A 19,877-nucleotide genomic window follows, 5' to 3' on the forward strand; every position below is an offset into this window, starting at 1 on the left:
ATTTTGATAATTTTGTTACCATTTTAAATTCTAAGCATTTAACTTTTTTTCATATGCATACCACCACCATTTAAAGTGGGCAAGTGGTATGAGAATTCTTTTGTAATTTTATTAAATCTGATTTGTGCAAGAGACCAGTGACTGAAGAGGTCTTGCACATGCTAATAGATTATATGCTATAACAAAATGTTGCTTTATATTGCCCCTCAGGCAGCTACAGTTGCAAGTGTAGTTATTACTTGCTGCAATATCACCCAGTTTAAAAAAAATTATCAAAAGAAGTTCATGCTATTGACTCATTACTCCCATATTTATTATTCTTATTGAAAATCACTAGATTTAATTCTATTGGTTTCCTCCCTGATTGAAAACATTTGAACCTAGAAAGCACAGTATTTCTTAAGACATTTGTAACTATTCATCACAGATATTAAAATTACAATCATGCGGCATTGTGTGAGCACTGGTAAAAAAAAAAATTCTTTACACATATGGTAAGCGGGTGACCAATGCTATCCAGGTTTGAAGATGCTGAATGTTCATATAACTGGTATTTGAAATTTTGATGTGTATTGCATTAGTTACTGAATGTCAAGAATACATTTTTTTTGCTCATATAGAGTAAGTTTAAAATGGGGTCTTTTGTAGAAGCACCCATCCTGTTTAGAATGATATAACAGATGCTGAATGTTCACATATCAAACAAAATGCCAGCTTTCTGTAGAAAAGAGGTGTCAAAAAGTTTCTTTGTACCTTTAACGCATGTGATTATGTAGTACAAAATGCAGAGTTTGTAAAATTTCTTGAATATACAGGCAAAAAAATGAATAATTCAAAACAACTCGTAAGTTCTACATTCTATTGTCCCTTTATAACGCAGGCAGAAGATAGCAGTGCGCTCCCAATAGAGCTGAATTTGCACAAGTTACACCTCGGAAAATGCCAGATGGTCTATGGTCTACTTTTGAGAGCTGTCACATATGTAAAGATTTGAAAAAAGAAAGACAGCTGAATGAGAGCAGTGGATCATTAAAGGGAGAGTGAGGGTCCCTAGGCATCACTTGTGTTTTAAGAAGCATTGTGTCGTTCCCATATTACTGTGGGTTTTTTTTTTTTTAAAGCCATACACAACTTTTACACAATAAGGAAAAGAAATCTATTTAAAGCCAAGTAGTTAGGGTTTAATCAATCAGATGTTTTTGTTCTTTGAGAATAAAATCCTGTTTCTGACTTGGTTTTGCTTAGAATTTGACTCTAAGATTCAAGTCACACCCATGAAAAATTAGCAGTGAACTTAAAATAAATGTTAATATAGCTAATATACCTAGGGTTTATCCATTTTTAATTTGACTTACATACTGTATGTATCTGCCCTAATCCTAAAACTAAGAAATTATTTTAATAAAAAAAAAACTATTACTATTAAAAAACCAAACTGGCATAAAGAGATAATATTTGGTCACCTGACCATAATACAAACTATAGTTAAAATAATTAGAGGACAGTGAAACAAAAATGAATGTACTTTGATTTATCTGCCAACAGAAATAGATATCATTTTGAAGATTGAAATGTAGATAAATCATTAAGGATATGTTTGAATACCGCTTGAGCCATATCTGGTAATTTGCAAATAGTCAATTTTGATAGTAGAAAAAGGTCAGATCTGTCAGTTTGAGAATTTGGTGGCAAGACATAGTTGTCTTTTACCACCTTTTTTTAAAAAATTTACTTATTGGAATGTTTTAACTACTACATAGTAGTTTTAAATTTATCTTGGATTATGGACTGTGACAGGATATTTTTGGTTGATAAGAAGTCTCCTTAATATTGGTCAATTGGATATTTCAATTTAACCAAGCTCTTGGATTGCTTTTGAAATATTCTTTTCAGAGAAAACGTGGCCCAAACATTCCATTTATTTGGTGAAATTACTGGTGAGTGCTCTGAAAAGACCACATTACGTTTGACTATCTTCTCTGGCATCCCTTTAAATACATATGCATAACTATGTGTGTTCAATAGCAGTCGTTAGGGTGTCCTTCTAGTTGATACAAGTTACAGGAGCCGCAGATTAATCTCTAGATCAAATGATTGCACACTCATAAGAAATAGATCTACCTTTGCAGATGCCTTGTCGATATTTCTTAACAGAAGGGCATATATGGCTGCTAAACAGAGAAGTAAGGTTTTTTTCATCGAAAGTAAGGAGAAAAACAAAATATTTTGATACATTTTACCACCATTACCTTACTTTTTAGACAGTCATTTTCCTTTATCACTGAAGAACTGAAAAACTTTAAGGGAGCTCATAGGTTAGTTTAATAAATCAGTTATCAATGTTAACAGATTTTGTACGAAAGCATGCTTTTGTTAAGTAAAAAGAAAAAGAATGTTTTTCTTAAAATATGCACATTCATGAGTTAGCATGTTTTGATATGTTAAGATGTTTTTCTTCAAGAGACAGAGGATATGTGAACAGGAACGGAGGTAAACGATGTGTGCTGGAGATTTACTCAAATGCAAACTGTCTTTGTCAAAAATATATACCAAGTCTTAGCTAATCCCCAGAACACAGATAATCAGACATGGTCGATGCCACATATAATTGTGACTGCTTTGCATGCAATACTTTTCTCAATTGAAGAGTTCTTAGTATTCAGATGTAATATACATTTCATAACTGCTCATATTCATAAATGGAAAAGAAGATTAATTAAAACAGCACTTTTAGATTTGAAATTGCAGGAAATTATAAAATAGTAAAATTTTGGGACCAAATTGTTTTTGGTGGTGGTTTTTGCTGAAGTGCGATGATGGATAGCTTTGCTTAGGGGCTACTCAATCAAGGTGAATGTTGATTTTAATAATTTCATTATGTAACCAATGTAAAGTAACACTGGGGGTGGGGGGAGTTAGGGCTCTTTAGCTACAAACACTAGATTCCATTTTGGCTAATTTAAATAGAAAATAAATGTATTAGCATACAGGCCCTCCCAAGAGTTACACAGCCACAGATCATTCCCATCTATTCAATGGGGCTTCTTTGTTGAAAACCCCACTGCTAGACTGTCGGTTCATTGGTCTGATAGGAAGTGGACATCAGACACTGCACCCCACTGCCGAGACCAATAAATGCTTTCTACATGGTCTGTGCTGAGGGTTTCCACCTCTCTGGTGGAGGTGGCTGCCTTCTTGCATTGGCCATTCTGCATGTAAGTTATACTTGTGCTTAGTAGAACTTAGGTCACATGCCTGCCCTTTAGCTGCACAGGAGTCTAGGAATGGAATAGAGGAATTTACCAAAAATCCATGAGGGTGTTCAGAAATGCCAGGCAACACCAATGATGAACAGTCATCCTGCTTTTTTTTATGATTCATTGTCCAAACAACCAATTAGTTTGTCCCTCCTTAGTGTCATGATGTTAAAATAGTCTTATATTTTTTCAATCTGAAAGGTTTTGCTTTTCATAGGTAGGCATTTAATACACCTGTAATTTATTTGGTTAAGGAATACATGCCCTTAAATGTGTGCACACATTTATATTGGGAACTCTCTCTGCTTATCCCCTGGTTTATGTGTTTGTGTCTGAACCATCAGCTCACTGCTTTAGCTCCTGTTGGTTTTTTGATAAGACTATATATGTAGTAAGTCAAATGCTGCAACCCTCGTTTTCTTTCTGAAAATTTCTTTAGTGATTGATTACTCTCCCTCATAAATTCTTGAATCAGCTTGTCAAGTTCCCTCAACAAGCCTGTTGTTTTATGGGAATTACACTAAATAAATAAATTGGGGAGAATTAACATTTATATGCTTTACAGTTAGTAGTATATTCTTTAATGTCCTTTAGTATTTTTATAATTTTTGCCAGAAAATCTCTGCCCATTTTGTCCTAGCTTAATTCTTAACAGTGTTTTTCTTGGCTTTGTTTTTTGTTTGTTTGTTTGCTTGTTTGTGTTTTGTTTATGATACTATGAAGAGTTCATTTTTTCTTGTATATTTGCTATTTGGTTTCTGTTGGCCTAGAGGAACTTTTTTTTTTTTATTTTAATATGGTTGATCTTGTATATACCTTGTTAAATTCTTTGTGTTTCAAGATTTATAGTCTCCTAAATTTCCCCTAGAACATTCAAATTAGGTATACGTCTCAAAAACATTTTTTTTCAGACCTGTTACTTCTTTTTCATATTTATTGTTTCCGCCAGGACCTCTAGTGTAATGTCGAATAAGAGGGGTGAAGCTGGGCTGCCTTTTCTTGGTCTTGACCTAAATGGGAGTGTTTCTATTGTGCTGACATTTAACTCTGGCAGATGTGTTTTATCAGATTAAGGAAACTGTCTTCTATTCCTAACTTTTCATAAATGGTTTATTTTTATATCAAATTGAAGGATACATACAGAAAAGGTTTTCTTCTCCAGGATTTAAAATAAAATTGAAGGGGTGCCTGGCTGGCTCAGTCGGAAAAGCATGTGACTCTTGATCTCGGGTCCTGAGTTCAAGTGCCACATTGGGTGTAGAGATTACTTAAATAAATAACCTTTAAAAAAAAATGAAGTGAAATTGAAAAGAAAAACAACTATATTTCCTTCTCTATTATCCAGCTTTGACACTTGAATTCATTGTTCTTTCCCTTCTATCTCAAAAGACAATTAATTACTTTAGCCCATTATCAGAGATAATTGAGATAATATTGCTGTTTCTAGCACCCTAAAGAGGGGCCTAGTACATAGAAGATACACATTTGCCGTTGATTGGGTGTGGAATAACTTTTTCAGATTTCCAACTTAAATTTTCTTAAAAAAACAAAAGTCTTTCCTGCTATTTTCCTATTCCTTGTGTCAAGTCACTTCTGATGACCCTGTTCCCACTTTGCCTTTTGTACTAATTGTTTTCTCTGTGTCCATGTTAATTAATATTTCCTTTTTCTCCACCTTCCATTTTTTAGTACCACGGGTGAAACCCAGGGGAAAAAGAAAAAGTCTGTTACTGCATATATTTTGATGATTTTCAAATATTTTTTTAACTGGAAAAACTTTTCCTGTTCTTTAGCCCAACCTCAGCGCCTGCCTCAGCTTCAAGCGTCCCTACAGGAGCCAAGTGAGGAGGAAGGCGGCAAGATAAAGAACGGCCCCACTAGTCTCAGCAACGGAAACGGAATTCACCACCACGGGGCCAAAAACGTATCTGCGGATAATCGAAGACTTTCAGCACCTGTTTCTAACAAAATGCATAGAAAAATTCAGTCCAGCTTGTCCGTCAACAGTGATATCAGTAAGAAGAGTAAAGTTAATGCTGTCTTTTCCCAAAAGACAGGCTCTTCACCTGAAGGTACGTTTGAGATACATGCTTATTTTATTTGACCAGATGTAAAATCATATTCACCAATAACTACTTGATCAAGCAAACATGAATGAAGAATCTTGCTTATCTTTCAAACAGGAGTTTTGGTAAAACGCAACATCTGCCTAGGGAAACACAGGCTTGGAAAGGAAGTGTTAGCAACTGACATCCTGCTTTAGATTATTGTCTTCTAGAGTGAACAGTCAGGACTTTAAATAGAACTCATATACCTATTTTTTTTAATACCACATCTGAACACATGAATGCAGCATTCTGGTGGTGTGTGCCTGTGTTCTCTCTGTCCCTGATTCATTATGATGTCCTGTGGTTCAGAAATGACTTGCTTGTATTTTTGTCTTGCAAATCAGTTCTTAAATACACACAAGTAAAATGAGGAAAGGATTAGGTAATTTCCATCCTCTCACCAGGGATGGGCCCGGTGATCTGTTGCTTCACTGAGGAGCATCTTCCAGCCCCCGGTGTTGTCACCCCTCCAGGCCCACCTCATTGCCCATTCACTTTGGTCTGGTTGTGGCCTCTCCTCCCGAGGTACATGGGTGTTCTTTGACCTCTGGGGAATTACTGATTAGGTCTTCAATGTGCTTCACCCTGTCCTTGGCCAGGTTCAAGTCAGGTTAAATACTATGAACGTGAGAAAGCTTTTATTAGAACACAAACCCATCCGATGATGGGTTTACAGCCCACAGAGTCCTTTCATAAAAATGGCTTGCTGTGTTGTATTTTGTTAGAGAAGAATAGCCTCCCTACCATGTGTAAGGTCCCAGATTTCGCCCAGCCTATCCATGTTGTTCTATTCTTCCTCTTTCCTCTCCTTTTAGCAGTTCTTGGGGATCAAAAACCTCGCATCTGCATTTTAGATACAGATACAGGTATATATTTCCTCCTCTGGTTCAGATCTATATGTGATTCTTTTTTTCTAATTCCCCTTACCTTTCAATTTTAATTACCATGAAATTTTAAATAAGGCAAATTCTGTGGATGCCTCTGTGAAGTTGGCCATGCTTATTCATAGAGATAAATTGAGTTGTAAATAGGAAATTGTATTGAGAGTTACCAGTAAGGAGCGGGAGAAAGGATATTACATTTTGGCTACAGGTGTCCTAGACTCAACTGAGGTAAAGTGTTAGGTTGATCAAATGATATGATAATAAGTGGTCTGCATAGTTCCAGGTCAGTGACACTACTTTCCAAACTAATTAGATTGAAAGGGACATGATTGACACTTTAAAATGAGTTTGACATGCAAGCTGTATGGTCATCTCGGAAGCAGAGGTAGGCTGTTAACTAAACTGGCTCTCCAAGGAGTTGGGAAGGCAATGCAATTTTCTTTAGAGTATCTTTGCTTCCCAGTGATTGGGTGAAATAATTGAAATCTACTTGTTTTATACATTTGAATTTACTTATTACAGCCTTAACCTCTTCTTTTCCATTTGATATTTACTTATTGTAAAGAATGGTGTATCAGTCCTACCTGAATTGTATCAATCCAACCTGAAATAGCTTATGGAACTTTTAGATTGTCCTTGTTTATTTTTAATTCTGGGTCTGAAGTTATTTCTAATGGAAGAATGCAGCCTCCTAACATAGGAAGGAAGAGGAAAATCGATAGTGTTGAAATGAAATAGAGTTGTGTTCTCCCCCTTTCTCTCCCAGGCCTGTGAGTGTATGAGGGAGATAAGGATGAGGGAAGTCCCTTGTCATCCTCCTCTTTATCACCACATCTTTTCCAGGTTGGATTGGGGAATGAGGAATGTGAAACACAAATGAAGATGTCTAAATATATTGTACGTCATCCTATCCAGAACGTTGCTGTGAGGGTATAGGATTTAGCTGATTGTATGTTGTTGTGATTGCTCAAATCTAGATGAACATGTCCCAGTTTCTTGTGTTCTCCAGCTTGGGCATCCTCATGCTTTTTGATGCTGTTTAAAGTTGACTCCTGATTTTCAGTTTTGAAGTTCAGTTTATTCTCTGGCAATGTAGTTGTAGGGAAACAAAAAGTACAGACCTGGTAGATGGCAAATGAAATGACAAAGTGCCGGCCACCAGCTAGCTGGGCGACTTGCATTTCTCAGGGGGCTGCTTTTTCTATGAAATGGTTTGGAGTAGGAATCTTCCAAGTTAGGTTGAGTTCAGGATTCTGTGATGCCATCCCCACAGCAAAACTGCTTCACTTCAGCGCAGGTTTCTTGCTCTGCAGAATGTGATTCCTGGTTGAGCAGAAATTTAATACTTGCTGAGTAGGCCCGGGTAATGGCAGGAATGGTTCTGATGAACAGGGAGAGCATCTGGATTTCAGGAGGTATGTCACAACAGTAGGTCTTGAACAGGCTTGATTTAGGACACTGATAAAAGTGGATACAAATTATTTTTTTTTAAATGAGAGATTTAATTGTTTTCTCACTTTCTTTTTGTTACATTTTCTTAAGTCTTTATTGTCTATGCCTGTTCCTCCTACAGTAACAGGAGCAAATGAATAGCAAAATAATATTCACTCAATTCAGCTCAAAGACAGCTAACCACAGTTTGACAGTGTGATTTCTAGACAAACGGTGCCTGTGGTTATTTTTGTGTTACACATAAATAATATTGACAGGGGCGTTTTTTCTGGTTCAGAAGATGGAATTAAGTATGAAACTATTTTATTTCGCTTCATTAAAAAAAGTAAGGGCCTCTTTGCAGACCAAATTTTGAAAAACCCTTAAGGTGTGGGCCCCCTTGGGGTGCCGGGGTGGTTCAGTTGGTTGACTGTCTAGCTTCAGCTAAGGTGGTGATCTCACGGTTTGTGAGTTCAAGCCCCGCATCAGGATCTGTGCTAACAGCTCAGAGCCTGGAGCCTGTTTCAGATTCCATGTCTCCCTCTCTGCCATCTCTGTCTCAAAATTAAACATTAAAAAGTTTTTGAATAAAAATATATTAAAAAAAAAAGATGTTGGCCCCCTTGCTCACACAGAGCTTAGGATTTACCAGCCCCGTAATTGAGTCAGTGTGTTGGCAACATCTTGTAAGATGCAACTGTAGGTTATCTATGGACTGAGCTCAAGTAGTAATGTGTATTGTTCATTCTCTTTTAAACTAGGCTAGCATGATTTCATTGTACCCTCCCAACAGCACTTTAAGTTAATCAGCTCTATGTAATTGTCTTATTATAAATGAGCCAACTGAGGCACAGATGGGTCAGGTGAACCCACTGAAGTCAATTGACAGGTGGTAGAAATAAGATGAAACCCCAGACCTTCTGGCTCCACAATCTATGCCCCTAACCACTGATACTTTGCCTTACTGAAGGTCTTTATGACAAAGGTCGTTACTGGTCATTCCCGCATCGCATCTGATGTTGATGGTGTTATCTGTGGATGAGGCAAGGATCTTAGTATACATTTGCCTTCTTGAAGCTTTTCCTCCTAAAACTATAAAAACAATTCTCACACTTTTGCCCTAGGCTTGTTTCCCTTTCCTGCCAGACTAAAGTGCCGAAGAGGTTGGACTGAGGTGACTCAAATTTTGTTCTTTATGAAGCTTTAGTGCTGGGCACCATTATAAATTAACTCTATAAATTAGAGTTAATAAGTGATACAGTGTTTTATTCCACACACTTTTATCCTACTCTTCCTTGAAACCGGCACTGCAAAATAAAATAGGTGCTCATATTCATTAAAAAATGTTATTTTAAAAATTTCCTTTTTTGCAATAGAGGAAAAAAAATACCCGTGTTGGAAAATATTGTGCCTTTTATTTAAAGTTTATTAAATAAGTAGATTTCTACTTGTTTTGTGTAAAAATATTTTCATACATCCTTAAATTTTCTGATTGCATCACCCATGCGGAGAGTTTTAAGACTAAATGTTTAAGATTCTTGACCTCTCAAATAATTATAGGATAATTTAGCATCATGTAATATTCAAATTGCCAAGGGTTTTCATTAGACTCTAAGACACTTTTCTTATCCTAGGAATGGTAAATCTAACACATTTGAGGTATGCCAGTTACAGCTATATATTTGTGTGAAAATTAAGTTTCAGCAAAGGTGTTTTTAGAATAGACATTATACCTTTCGGGTTAATATGCCATCTTATATACTTCTCCAACCCCAAAGCTCATCGAACTTCAATTGAACAAGACAGCCAAGAGCCTGGTGTATATAGCAGTACCTAGGATCTGTCCCATTTTTAATCACACACAGGCTGTGTGGCCTAGGGATTAGACCACAGACTCGGAAACTAGTCGGCTTAGGTTCAACTATTGGCTTTACCACTGACCTGTGATGTGTCCTGGGGTAGGCTTTGTACCTCAGTGTCTTAAGTGTAAAATGGGGCTATTATTAGTACCTACCTCATAGAATTGTCGTAAAGAGGAGTTGAGTTGATGCCAAATTCATTTGAGTTAGAACGGCAGTCTGGCCCAGATGAAGCATCTGATAAGTATCACTGTTGTCATTGTCATCATTAAGGAGCTCACAAGTGTTAAGAATGTTAACTTCCTGAAGAAGGCAATGCCTGGGTGGACGCTCAATAGATAGATGAGAGAGACATTCAAGGCTGTTAGGAATTAATGTGGTTTGTTCAGATAATCATAAACAGTTTACTGTGATAGAAGCGAAATTAGCCATGAGAGTGGAAATGTGACAAAGGGAAAGTCCACAGGACCCCTGGGATGTCCTGTTCCTCTGAAGCTTTAAAGCAGTCTCTTTGAAGGACACCATTTTATATCCAGTATACATTTCTTTGAAAAAAATTTTCTCTCCATAATGCAGAAATTCCATGGTTGCAGTTATTCAAACCAGATGCCTTCTTACCTGTTCAATATTGCTATCTATTAAGCACCTGCATGCATAGTGCCTTCACAACTTTTAGTATGTTAGAAATAAACTATTGCCATACCTGACATGATGAGTTACTCTGGACTTGTTGAGCTGGGATGCTACCAATCTCTAGGAAGCTTTTGGAACTATGGATGGACTTGAGCCCAGTCTTCCAATGTTACTGGTTCTCTCTGCTTCCTTTTCTTCAAACTATTTTCTTGGTTTCCTTCCTCTCTGACCTATCATTTTAGATTCTTCTTCCTCCCCCTTTTCCGTGTATTTCCCCTTGTATTTGTAGTGTAGCAGTTTTTCACGGTATACCAGAGGGACAGGGCACCTTAGCGTGAGTAGGAGCAGGTGGGGCACACAGCCTTCAAAGTGGATGTGGCACGATTGAGCATGAAAGGGTGAAAAGCTCAGGAGGTGATCAGATATGTCCTGCCCCGCCTTTCTTGAGCATTCCTGGTGAAATGGTAAAAATATCTTTCCTTGACCTCATCACTTCCCCTACCCTCCTCACCATCTGCAAACCTTGGCACAAGGCCATGTGTTTCAAAGCATGCCTTTACTCCATTGGTTAGAGGTCCCTGTACATGTGGTTAAGGGGTACAAGTAAATGCCCTTCCTTCTTGTCTCCCCTCAACGTGGGATGCTCTCGTCATTTTCCTTGCCTTTTTCACCTGTGTACATTTTTTTTCAGAACTCAACTTAGGCATCATCTCCTGATGCCCAGTTTTGAGCTAATTGCCCCTCTTTTGTGTCCCCATAGCACCTTCCACATACCCAATGATACTGAAGTTTGTCTTCCTGCCTGCACTAAAATGTAATTTCACTGAAGGCCAAGACTCTGTCTCATTCTTTTTATTTCCAGCACAGTCTAGAGTCTGGCTTGTAGTAAGTGTTGAAGCAAGTAAGGAGTATAAACCTGAGAACACAGGTACTTGTTCTTTAACATTCCATAGACATTGTGGTTGAAACCTCAGAAAGGCTGAAATCCTCAAGGGAGAGCGTGTGGAAAGATAAGAGTGCAAATATCAGAGGTCAGAGACAAAAATTCTACTGGGGTAGGACTGGAACTCAGAACTTCTGCCTCTTACCCCCATTGTTTCTTCATTATTCCTTGTGATTTTCAGTCAACAACATGTTGCCAAATCCTAAAAACAAGGGGGAAAAAAAGTAAAATTCAAATTGAATTGTTCATTCTTAGTTACATAATACTATAAAATCTTACATTCATTTTCCCCCATAAAACGTCAGGTTTGCCTGTAATTGTAGAAATACAAGTATTTTAGTGGAAGGATAATAGGATTTTATGAGAGGACTATAGTGTTATAATTTGAGCTTCCAGAAACACACCTCCTCTGACTTTGGCAAGATAGGTTTCTGCTTTCCTCAAAATACTTAGTTTGCTTGGATGATGTTTTGTTTTGTTCTGTTTTCTCAGGCACAGTGCCTTCCATTCCGTGTCAAAATGGTTGTGTGGGAGAAAGGTTTAGAACTTTGCTTTCTGAGGCAGTAGTTGCCAGTCCATTGGAAAACAGGCTTTTAGTAAATTTCACTGCTCAACCAACCAACTAAATGGCACAAGAGTCATACAGTAGATGGGTACGTGAGGAAAGACGACATGATCAAAGTTGATCTCAAAGTAGAAATCATTCTTTTTATTGAGATATTTTATTTATTTGAGATATTTAATCAGCTTTTTAAAAAAAATTGAAACAATTATCTATCCAAAGTGCTTATAAAATGTTTTTCTTTTTTTTTAATAAATGATGTTTCTAGATACTTGAATACACTGTAGATTTTAGGCAAATAGGTTAACTATATAATTGATGTTCTATAGTAAATTATTCTCTTACCCATCCCTTTAATGATCAAAGAAAAGATTTTATAAGGTTCTGAAATACGTATAATTTAACATTTGGAACAGAGATGCCTCAGATAGCTTCATTTGAAATAGCTTACAGTTTTGCAGGCCAGGTTAAAGAAGAGAAGCCATCAGCTATGCATGGATTTTACTTCCTTCACCTTTGGCTTTTTGGTTTTGTAGACAAGTTGCTTAGGCCACTGTTCTAATGATCTAAATTAGTTTAGCATTCACTCAGGAGATGGGTGGGGAGGAAATAAAACAATGAAGATAGAGATATATTGGCCAGGAAGCTCTGGGGTGTGGGGTGGCAGGGTGAACAGACCATTTAGAAACCCAGCTTCAGAATAATAGGCTGAATGGAAAGGATTGAACAGATCTTGTGACCCTATTCATACACCATGGTTTTAATTTTTTCTTTGATGATGAGAATTTTAGGTGGTGTTTGTGTGTGTGTGTGTGTGTGTGTGTGTACGTGAAACAGCACTAGGGGATACAGTAGCCAGGCTTCTCTAGAGCAAACTTTGTTTTCTACCCTGTGAGTTGGACTGAATGTGATAACTGAGAAGCAGAGGTTTTCTTTAGGGTTTCAGGATTAAGGGCTGGGTTAAAACTGAGTAGAACTGAACAGCCGTCAGACCTGCATCTGAATCAGGACCGTCATTAATTTTCTAGTTCAATTAGTTGGAAAAGGGAAAAGAAATGAGGAAATCATGAATAGCTCAGTGTAGTTTAAGGATGACCATGAGTTGAGTTTTAGAACTGTTGGATTTCAAATGATGATACACAATTCAAGAGCATTTGGGAATATATAGTTGGAACTTGGGAGGAGTTAAACCCAAGTATGCTAATTGATATTCTCATGGAGGGAATATTTGAAACTAAATCTGGTTGAGTTCTCTTAAGAAGAGATTTATGAGAAACAGTCAGATGGCGGAAAACTGACTGACTCAGAGATCACTGGAGGCCAGCCAGCTTGGTGGGAGGGGAATGTGGGTTCAGCTTGCACACTTGGGAGACAATCGCATGGAAAAGTTCAGATTTTTCTCCACAGGTGATGTTAAATAGAGTCAGAGTGAGGCCACGATACTGATAAGATAGCCCTCGGGAGACCTCAGAGGCAAAGAAGAGGATTATCTTGCTGAGAAAAACAATTGGAAAGGATAGTGCCACGGAGGCCAGGGAAAGAATGTAGGAAGGGGACTGTGCCAGATAAGTGACAGGTTCAGCGGGATGAATACTGAAATATTTTATGGGTTTCATTGTGGACATCATTTGGTGACGTAATTTAGAACCATTTGCATGGAGAAACCAGAATGATGTAGGCTATGGAACACTGAGGAAACACATGGGCAACAGTAGTTCTAGAAAGGCTCAAGTCCAGGGTGGAAGTGTGGGTCCAGCGAGTTTGTTTGTTTTTCATTTTAAGATGGCAAAGCTTTGAATGTGTTTACTTTTCGATGGAAAGGATCAAGGAAAGAGGAAAAGTTTGAATACATAAAAAGGTAGTAACATTGACTTCTTAACAAGCCAGCATACATGGGTTCTTTAGAGTTTAGCTCTTTATGTGGTTGGATATCCATTAACAAGGCAAGAGAATTGAGCAACCAGAAAAGCATTTACTGAATTGTTAACCTAGATGACTCCACTCTGTTTGTGGTGTGGTTGATTAATCTTAGAAGACTTCTGAATAACCTCTGTGGAATGACTGGGTATGAGGAAATGTAACTTAAAGTGATTAAAAAGCCTACCTCAAGCCCTCACTCCGACCTCATTCCAGGAGCACTAACTGCCATTTGAATGGGAGGCTTTCACAGGGCGGGCATTTGTGATTCTGAGTTCCAAACTTCTGACTGTTGTCTTTTGGTTCACAAGCGGATGTAAGTTGATAGCTTCTTATACTTTAGTTTGGCAAGACCCTTAATTGAATTTAAATCCTAGCCTCTATATATGTATAGTATAAGAAAGGAAATACATGAACACAAAAACAGGTAAAGAATTAGAAGAGGGGCGCCTGGGTGGCTCAGTTCGGCAGCCAACTTCAGCTCACGAACTCATTACTGGTGAGTTCGAGCCCTGTGTCAGGCTCTGTGCTGACAGCTCAGAGCCTGGATCCTACTTTGGATTCTGTGTCTCCCTCTCTCTCTACCCCTCCTCCACTTGCACTCTATCTCTGTCTCAAAGGTAAATAAACATTAGAAGAAGAAGAAAAGTGTAGGAAAGATGAGTAAAGAAGCCACTGCATCATCCAGGAAAATAGAAGACAGGTGAATTTTAAAATATATATAAAGTAAATTTATCTTGTAATGTGGCTTACTCTTTTTCTTTTTTTTAAGTGTATTTATTTATTTTGAGAGAGACAGAATTCCAGACAGGCTTAAAAGTGCTATCAGCATAGAGCCGGACACAGGGCTGAAATTCACAAACTCTGAGATCTTGACCTGAAATCAAGAGTCAGATACTCAACTGACTGAGCCACCCAGGCACTCCTCACGTGGCCTACCTTTGACTGAATTACTATTGTAAGTAAAAGCTTGCAAAGGTTAAAACCTAACCTGTAATAAATTGAAATATTATGATAGTCTCTTACAAAGTAATTCTGATCATTTTTGGCTCACGGGCTTCTTTGAGAATCTGACAAAAATTGTGATCCTTTTCCTCAAGCTTTTAAGAAAGATGGTAAGAAAATCCTGTCAGTTCTTGTGTTGTTCCTGGAAGTAAATTAAGACACTTAACAGTGAAGGTGGTGCAGATAATGGGGAGCCTGAAGAACCTTCAAAGATTTTGAACAAATGAATGACATGGTCTAACTTAGCATTTTTAAGCATCACCTGCCTCTGTGCTGATAATCCACTGCAGGTACAGAAGGACCAAAGAGGCCTACTGTGTGCCTTTTGCAGTAAGTCAGGTGGGAGATAGCTGTGTTGGATCCGGGTGGCAGTAGAAGTGGTGAGATGTTTTTGCATAAGGAGGTATTTGGAAGGCGGAGTAAGATTTACTGAACAGTGAGATTTCAGAGAAAGATAGAACTTAAGGATGACTCCTGAGGTGTTTTTTGTTAGTTGTTTTTTTGTTTTGTTTTGTTTTGTTTTTTGCCTAAGCAATCTAAAGTAACAAGTTGCCATTAATAGAAATGAGAAGGCTATAGGAAGAACAGGGTTTTGTTGGTAGAGGAAGATAAGGATTTTGGTCATGGATTTGAGATACTCTTTATTTAACTGGTGATATGAAATAGTTGTTTGAATAGAGGTGTCTGGAATTCAGTGGAATGGTCTGCAGCCTAAGATACATTTTATGAATCATCAAGATACAGAATGTTCGACGAATGGGATCTCCGAGGACTGGGGTTCTCAACCTGGGGACCTGGAGGAAGATCTTCTGGGCAAAGCAAGTAGGAAGTAAATTACCACTCTCTGGACTTTACCCCCAGAGATTCTAATTCATTTGGAATTGGAGGGAGGCTGGTGGCTAAGGTATCAGTATCCTCTACCTGCTTCCCACCAGATTTAATATGCATGTAGAATTAGGAACTATTGCTCGGGATGAAGATAAATTTAGGTATTCCAAAAACTGAGTCACTGGACTAGTCCAATATACAGAGGTCAGAAAATGAAGAGGAACTTTAAAAGAAAGAAAAAAGAAGAGGAGGAGGATGAGTAGCCAGTGATCGGGGAGAAGGAACCACTAAAGAGAGACAGCTTGGAAACCAAATGGAGGAAGTGTTTCAGTATGAACGAATGAATGATCATGGGTCAAATGAAACTGAGAGGTCCAAACAGGTGCATGGGAGGTGACCGTTGACATTGTCCTGTGAAGGTCATTGGTGACCTCATACTTTTGGTGTCGTTAGGGGGATAAGAGTATGATTAAAGTGGGTTCTGGAGAGAATGAAAAGAGAGGAATTGAAGATTGGAAGTCTAGGATACTGTATTCAAGGAATTTTGCTGAAGGGGGATGTTTTTAGAAATAGGATATATTGGGGGCAATTAGGTGGCTCAGTTGGTTAAGTGTCTGACTTTGGCTCAGGTCATGATCTCATGGTTCATGAGTTTGAGCCCCGCATTGGGCTCTGTGCTGATAGCTCAGAGCCTGAAGCCTGCTTTGGATTCTGTGTCTCCCTCAATCTGTCCCCCCGCCTGAACCACCACTCACATTCTTTCTCTCTTAAAAGTAAATAAACAAAAAAATATTTAAAAAATAAAAAGAAATGAGATATATTGGTTGATTGTTATTGGTGATGATGCAGGAGAAGGATGTCCTGGAGTGTAGGAGAGAGGGGAGGAGATCCATTACAAAGTGCTCTATCTATATCTTATCCTTCTCAGGTTTTAGACCATTAAAAGCAGCCATGGTTTCAGATGATCTTTATAGTGTCCACTATAGTAGTGCTTATAGTAGGAGACACTTTCTATTTCTTTAGCTGGATATCTTTCAAATAACCAGTAGGATTTGGCATAGGTTTACTGTTTTGGAAACCATCCATTTAAGAAAATACTTTATCATTTGGCATGCTGTTAATTATGATAAAAGTTTCCATTCGTTTTAGAAGGATTTCAAAAAATTATTTCATAGTTACAATAATAGCACTAGACACTGCGTAATAACTACAATTCTCAAAGGAGGAAGTTTTTGGGAAAAGATACAGAATGTGCAGGATGTTTTGAATCTTCTGACAAAAACTGGCTGATGACTCATGAGTCTCTTGTAGTTTATGAAGTATACACAGGGAAAATAGTATCAAAGTATTATTCATTGAATATAATTTTTATCTTCAAATATTTGAGATGACCACTCACAGTAAAACTTGCTCTCTGCTGGTCACAGTAAATCAAAATTCTTTGTTTTGTGTCTCACTTTAACCTAAAATTTACCACCATAGCTACAGTATTTACCTTGTTAAAAAAAAGAAAATTAGTTCAATTTCTGAGGTTTGAAGGATAAAAATCTTTAAATGAGCTAATGACTCGAGGCAAATACTGATGTGTAATCCATACCTTAACTTGTGTCCAAATGCCAGATGGTCTGCCCACTGACAATCTGGAAGAAAGAAGAAATTCAAAGTTTTAAGCCTAACTGGGTTATGTTCATGCTACTTTGACTTCAACTAAAACCATTTTTGATAATGCTCTATTCTGTATTTTTTGTCTTGGCACCTTAATAAGTTTCCTGGTGTTTTTTGTTTTTGTTTTTTTTTTTGCCCTATGTTTTTCTATGTTCTTTCCATTCCTTCCTTTGTGTGCCCCACTGTCATCTCTGTATGCTCAAAAGATCTATTGTTTTACTGGTTAAATAGACACTAAAATATTTAAGAATAGAGAATTGCAATACTGGGGGGAAACCCATTTGGAACTGTTTGGAGTAGGCCTTCAAGCTGAGTTTGGGCTCCTTTGGTTTGTAACTCCAAAGTATACTTTGTGTAGTCCATCTGTCTTTCTCGCCCCCTGCCCCTCCATCACTCCATCTCTTCGTTTTTCTCTTTTTCTTACTTTCTCTCCCTCCTGACTCAGACATGTTGCATGATTTAATTGAACTTATTGCAATTTACAGGAACCCAAATGACAGTGATTCATGACATTTTCAATGTTTTAATATTAGTGTCCAATGGTTTTATTTTTAGCTTTTGTGTTTGTGAGTATGGGTATGAGAATTTTGAACAATGGTTATCTTCTTCTAGATTGAATTAGATTCTTATGGTATTTGAGTTGATTTCTTTCAGAATACATAGTTGCTCACTGTTTGGAGTTAGGCAGGGTCATTTGAGAATGTAATTTAAAAAAAAATGAAGTAACATAGAAATGTGTACAGTTCATCTTAGAACTCTTTTCACTAATTTTAATACTAATACATAGTGTTAAATTAGTGTAGTTTTTGAGGACTTTTTCAAATTAATTTGTATAACTCTCAGATAGAGGGGAACTCAAGGTACAACTTTGCCTTATTTCTGAAAATTTCTCACAAGGTAAAATATTTTCTTAAAAGAAGGCTTAGGTTGAATATACTTAAATGAATAAATATACTTAAGTGAAGCTCTTTGAAAGATTCATTTACGATCCACCAGTTCAGGGGTCTTAGCTTCGGGAGGGGTCCATGACTTTGAGAGGGAAAAAAAAAATCAATTTCATTAGTTTCTGTACTTGAAATTTAGCATTTCTCTCAGTTACAAATGGAAACAATAAACTTTAGTAGCATTAGTAGTACTTTTAACTTTTGTCACTGATATTTTCTTTTATTATTAATTTTATTTTAGAGAGAGCATGCATGTGAGTCGGGGAGGGGCAGAGAGAGAGAATCTTAAGCAGGCTCCCCTCTTGGCTTGGTGCCTGATTCGGGGCTCAATCTCATGATCGACTGTGAGACTGTGACCTGAGTTGAAATCAAGAGTCAGACACTCAACTGACTGAGCCACCAGGCACCCCAATCACTGTTATTTTCATATCCTATTACCATTGCTGCAGAAATCGTGAAATAATTGTTTATGCTAATCACTACTTTAAAAGTATAGCAGTTACAAGGTCAGTGGATCTTGTCATTGATGTGTTAGAAAAAGCACATACTTACTTTTATTCTACCTCAACTTTTAATATTGTAACTATTCAACATAATTGGTTTCCTTTGAAATCGTTTTTATTTGACACATTTGAAACTGTTATTTTATGTCAGTGGCAGACACACAAAAAACAAGAATACCTGCTCTATCCTGCTTTGCTGCATCCGAAGCATTCTTTGTAGTATAATTTCCTTTGCAACCTTACATATCTGTGTGCAATTTTCATAATACAGAGAACACAGATTTTTTAACAGCTTTTTCTTGCTCGTATGAAATTGAAATAAGCATAAAAGACATACCCAAATTTCCACGTCAAAAAACAATATTAAATAGTAAATTCCCAAGAAACTGTTGTTCTCACGTTTACATCTTCATGCATACTTTTGTAAAAAAAAATATTTTTTACCCACGTCATACTCAGCAATATCAGGATATAGAGGAATGGAGAAAATTATTTCCGTGGTTTTGCATGCCACAGTTTGGGTAATCTTAATTTAACTGTCCATAAATAAATACAAGACAAAACAGAGGAAATGTATCAAAAGTCAACAACCTGGTGAAAACTTTGTTTCCAGGCTCTCAGGCAAATCTTGCAAAGGGATTTGAATTGACCTGTAACATAGCGTGGCATCATGGCCCTCTTCCCAGCACGGGACCTTGGTAGTTGGTACTTACTTTGCGTCTGCCTGGCTGAAGGGAAAATGGAAGCTGGTAGGTAAAGGAGGCAATTAGAAGAATAAAAGTGAATAATTATAAAACAGTTTACTCAGGGAAATTAATTGTATTCTTTATGTTGAAAGGGAAATATTCATACACATAAATAATAGTGGTCTCCTCAAAGATTGAGAAATCCAGGATTTGGGGGGAAATGTGAAGATAATTGAAAGAAAAGAGCAAAATGGATGAATATACTAGTTTTCCAAAGACATATTAAACCTGCCTAAATTTCCACTCTGAATTCTCTTGGGAAATCAGACTGGAAGAACTGGACCTCTTGGGGAATAATATCCCCATAACATAACATAATTTAAAGTTGACACTAGAAGCTGAAGTTTATTTTTTTTTCTAATAATTATGCTCAGTGAGGGATGCAGAAATTGCATCTTGGAATGACAGAAGAGTAGTTATTTTAGAAAGAACTTTTCAACATCTGTGGTAGATATCTCCTGGAAAATGTGTTCTGTAGAGTGACAGGAGAAGATGAAGTAAAACCAAAAGTAATCTTCGCCTGAGGCCATACAAATGAATTTCATGATGTCAACAGGTATTTAAGGATCTGCCAGGTGCCCAGGCCTGTGTA

The 19,877-nt window shown here is 37.3% G+C and overlaps 1 protein-coding gene across 2 annotated transcripts in view; it reads left to right on the forward strand.

Annotated features, from left to right (window-relative positions):
* Window positions 1-19,877, forward strand: part of MDFIC (MyoD family inhibitor domain containing) — an 88,143-nt gene that overhangs the window by 48,605 nt on the left and 19,661 nt on the right. For both annotated transcript variants that reach the window (XM_045052633.1, XM_023250515.2), the window contains exon 4: window positions 5,051-5,329. In XM_045052633.1, the coding sequence (XP_044908568.1) occupies window positions 5,051-5,329 (279 nt within the window). The remainder of the gene's footprint in view (window positions 1-5,050; window positions 5,330-19,877) is intronic.

Source organism: Felis catus, chromosome A2 (assembly GCF_018350175.1).
Source record: "Felis catus isolate Fca126 chromosome A2, F.catus_Fca126_mat1.0, whole genome shotgun sequence".
Taxonomy (NCBI): Eukaryota; Metazoa; Chordata; class Mammalia; order Carnivora; family Felidae; genus Felis; species Felis catus.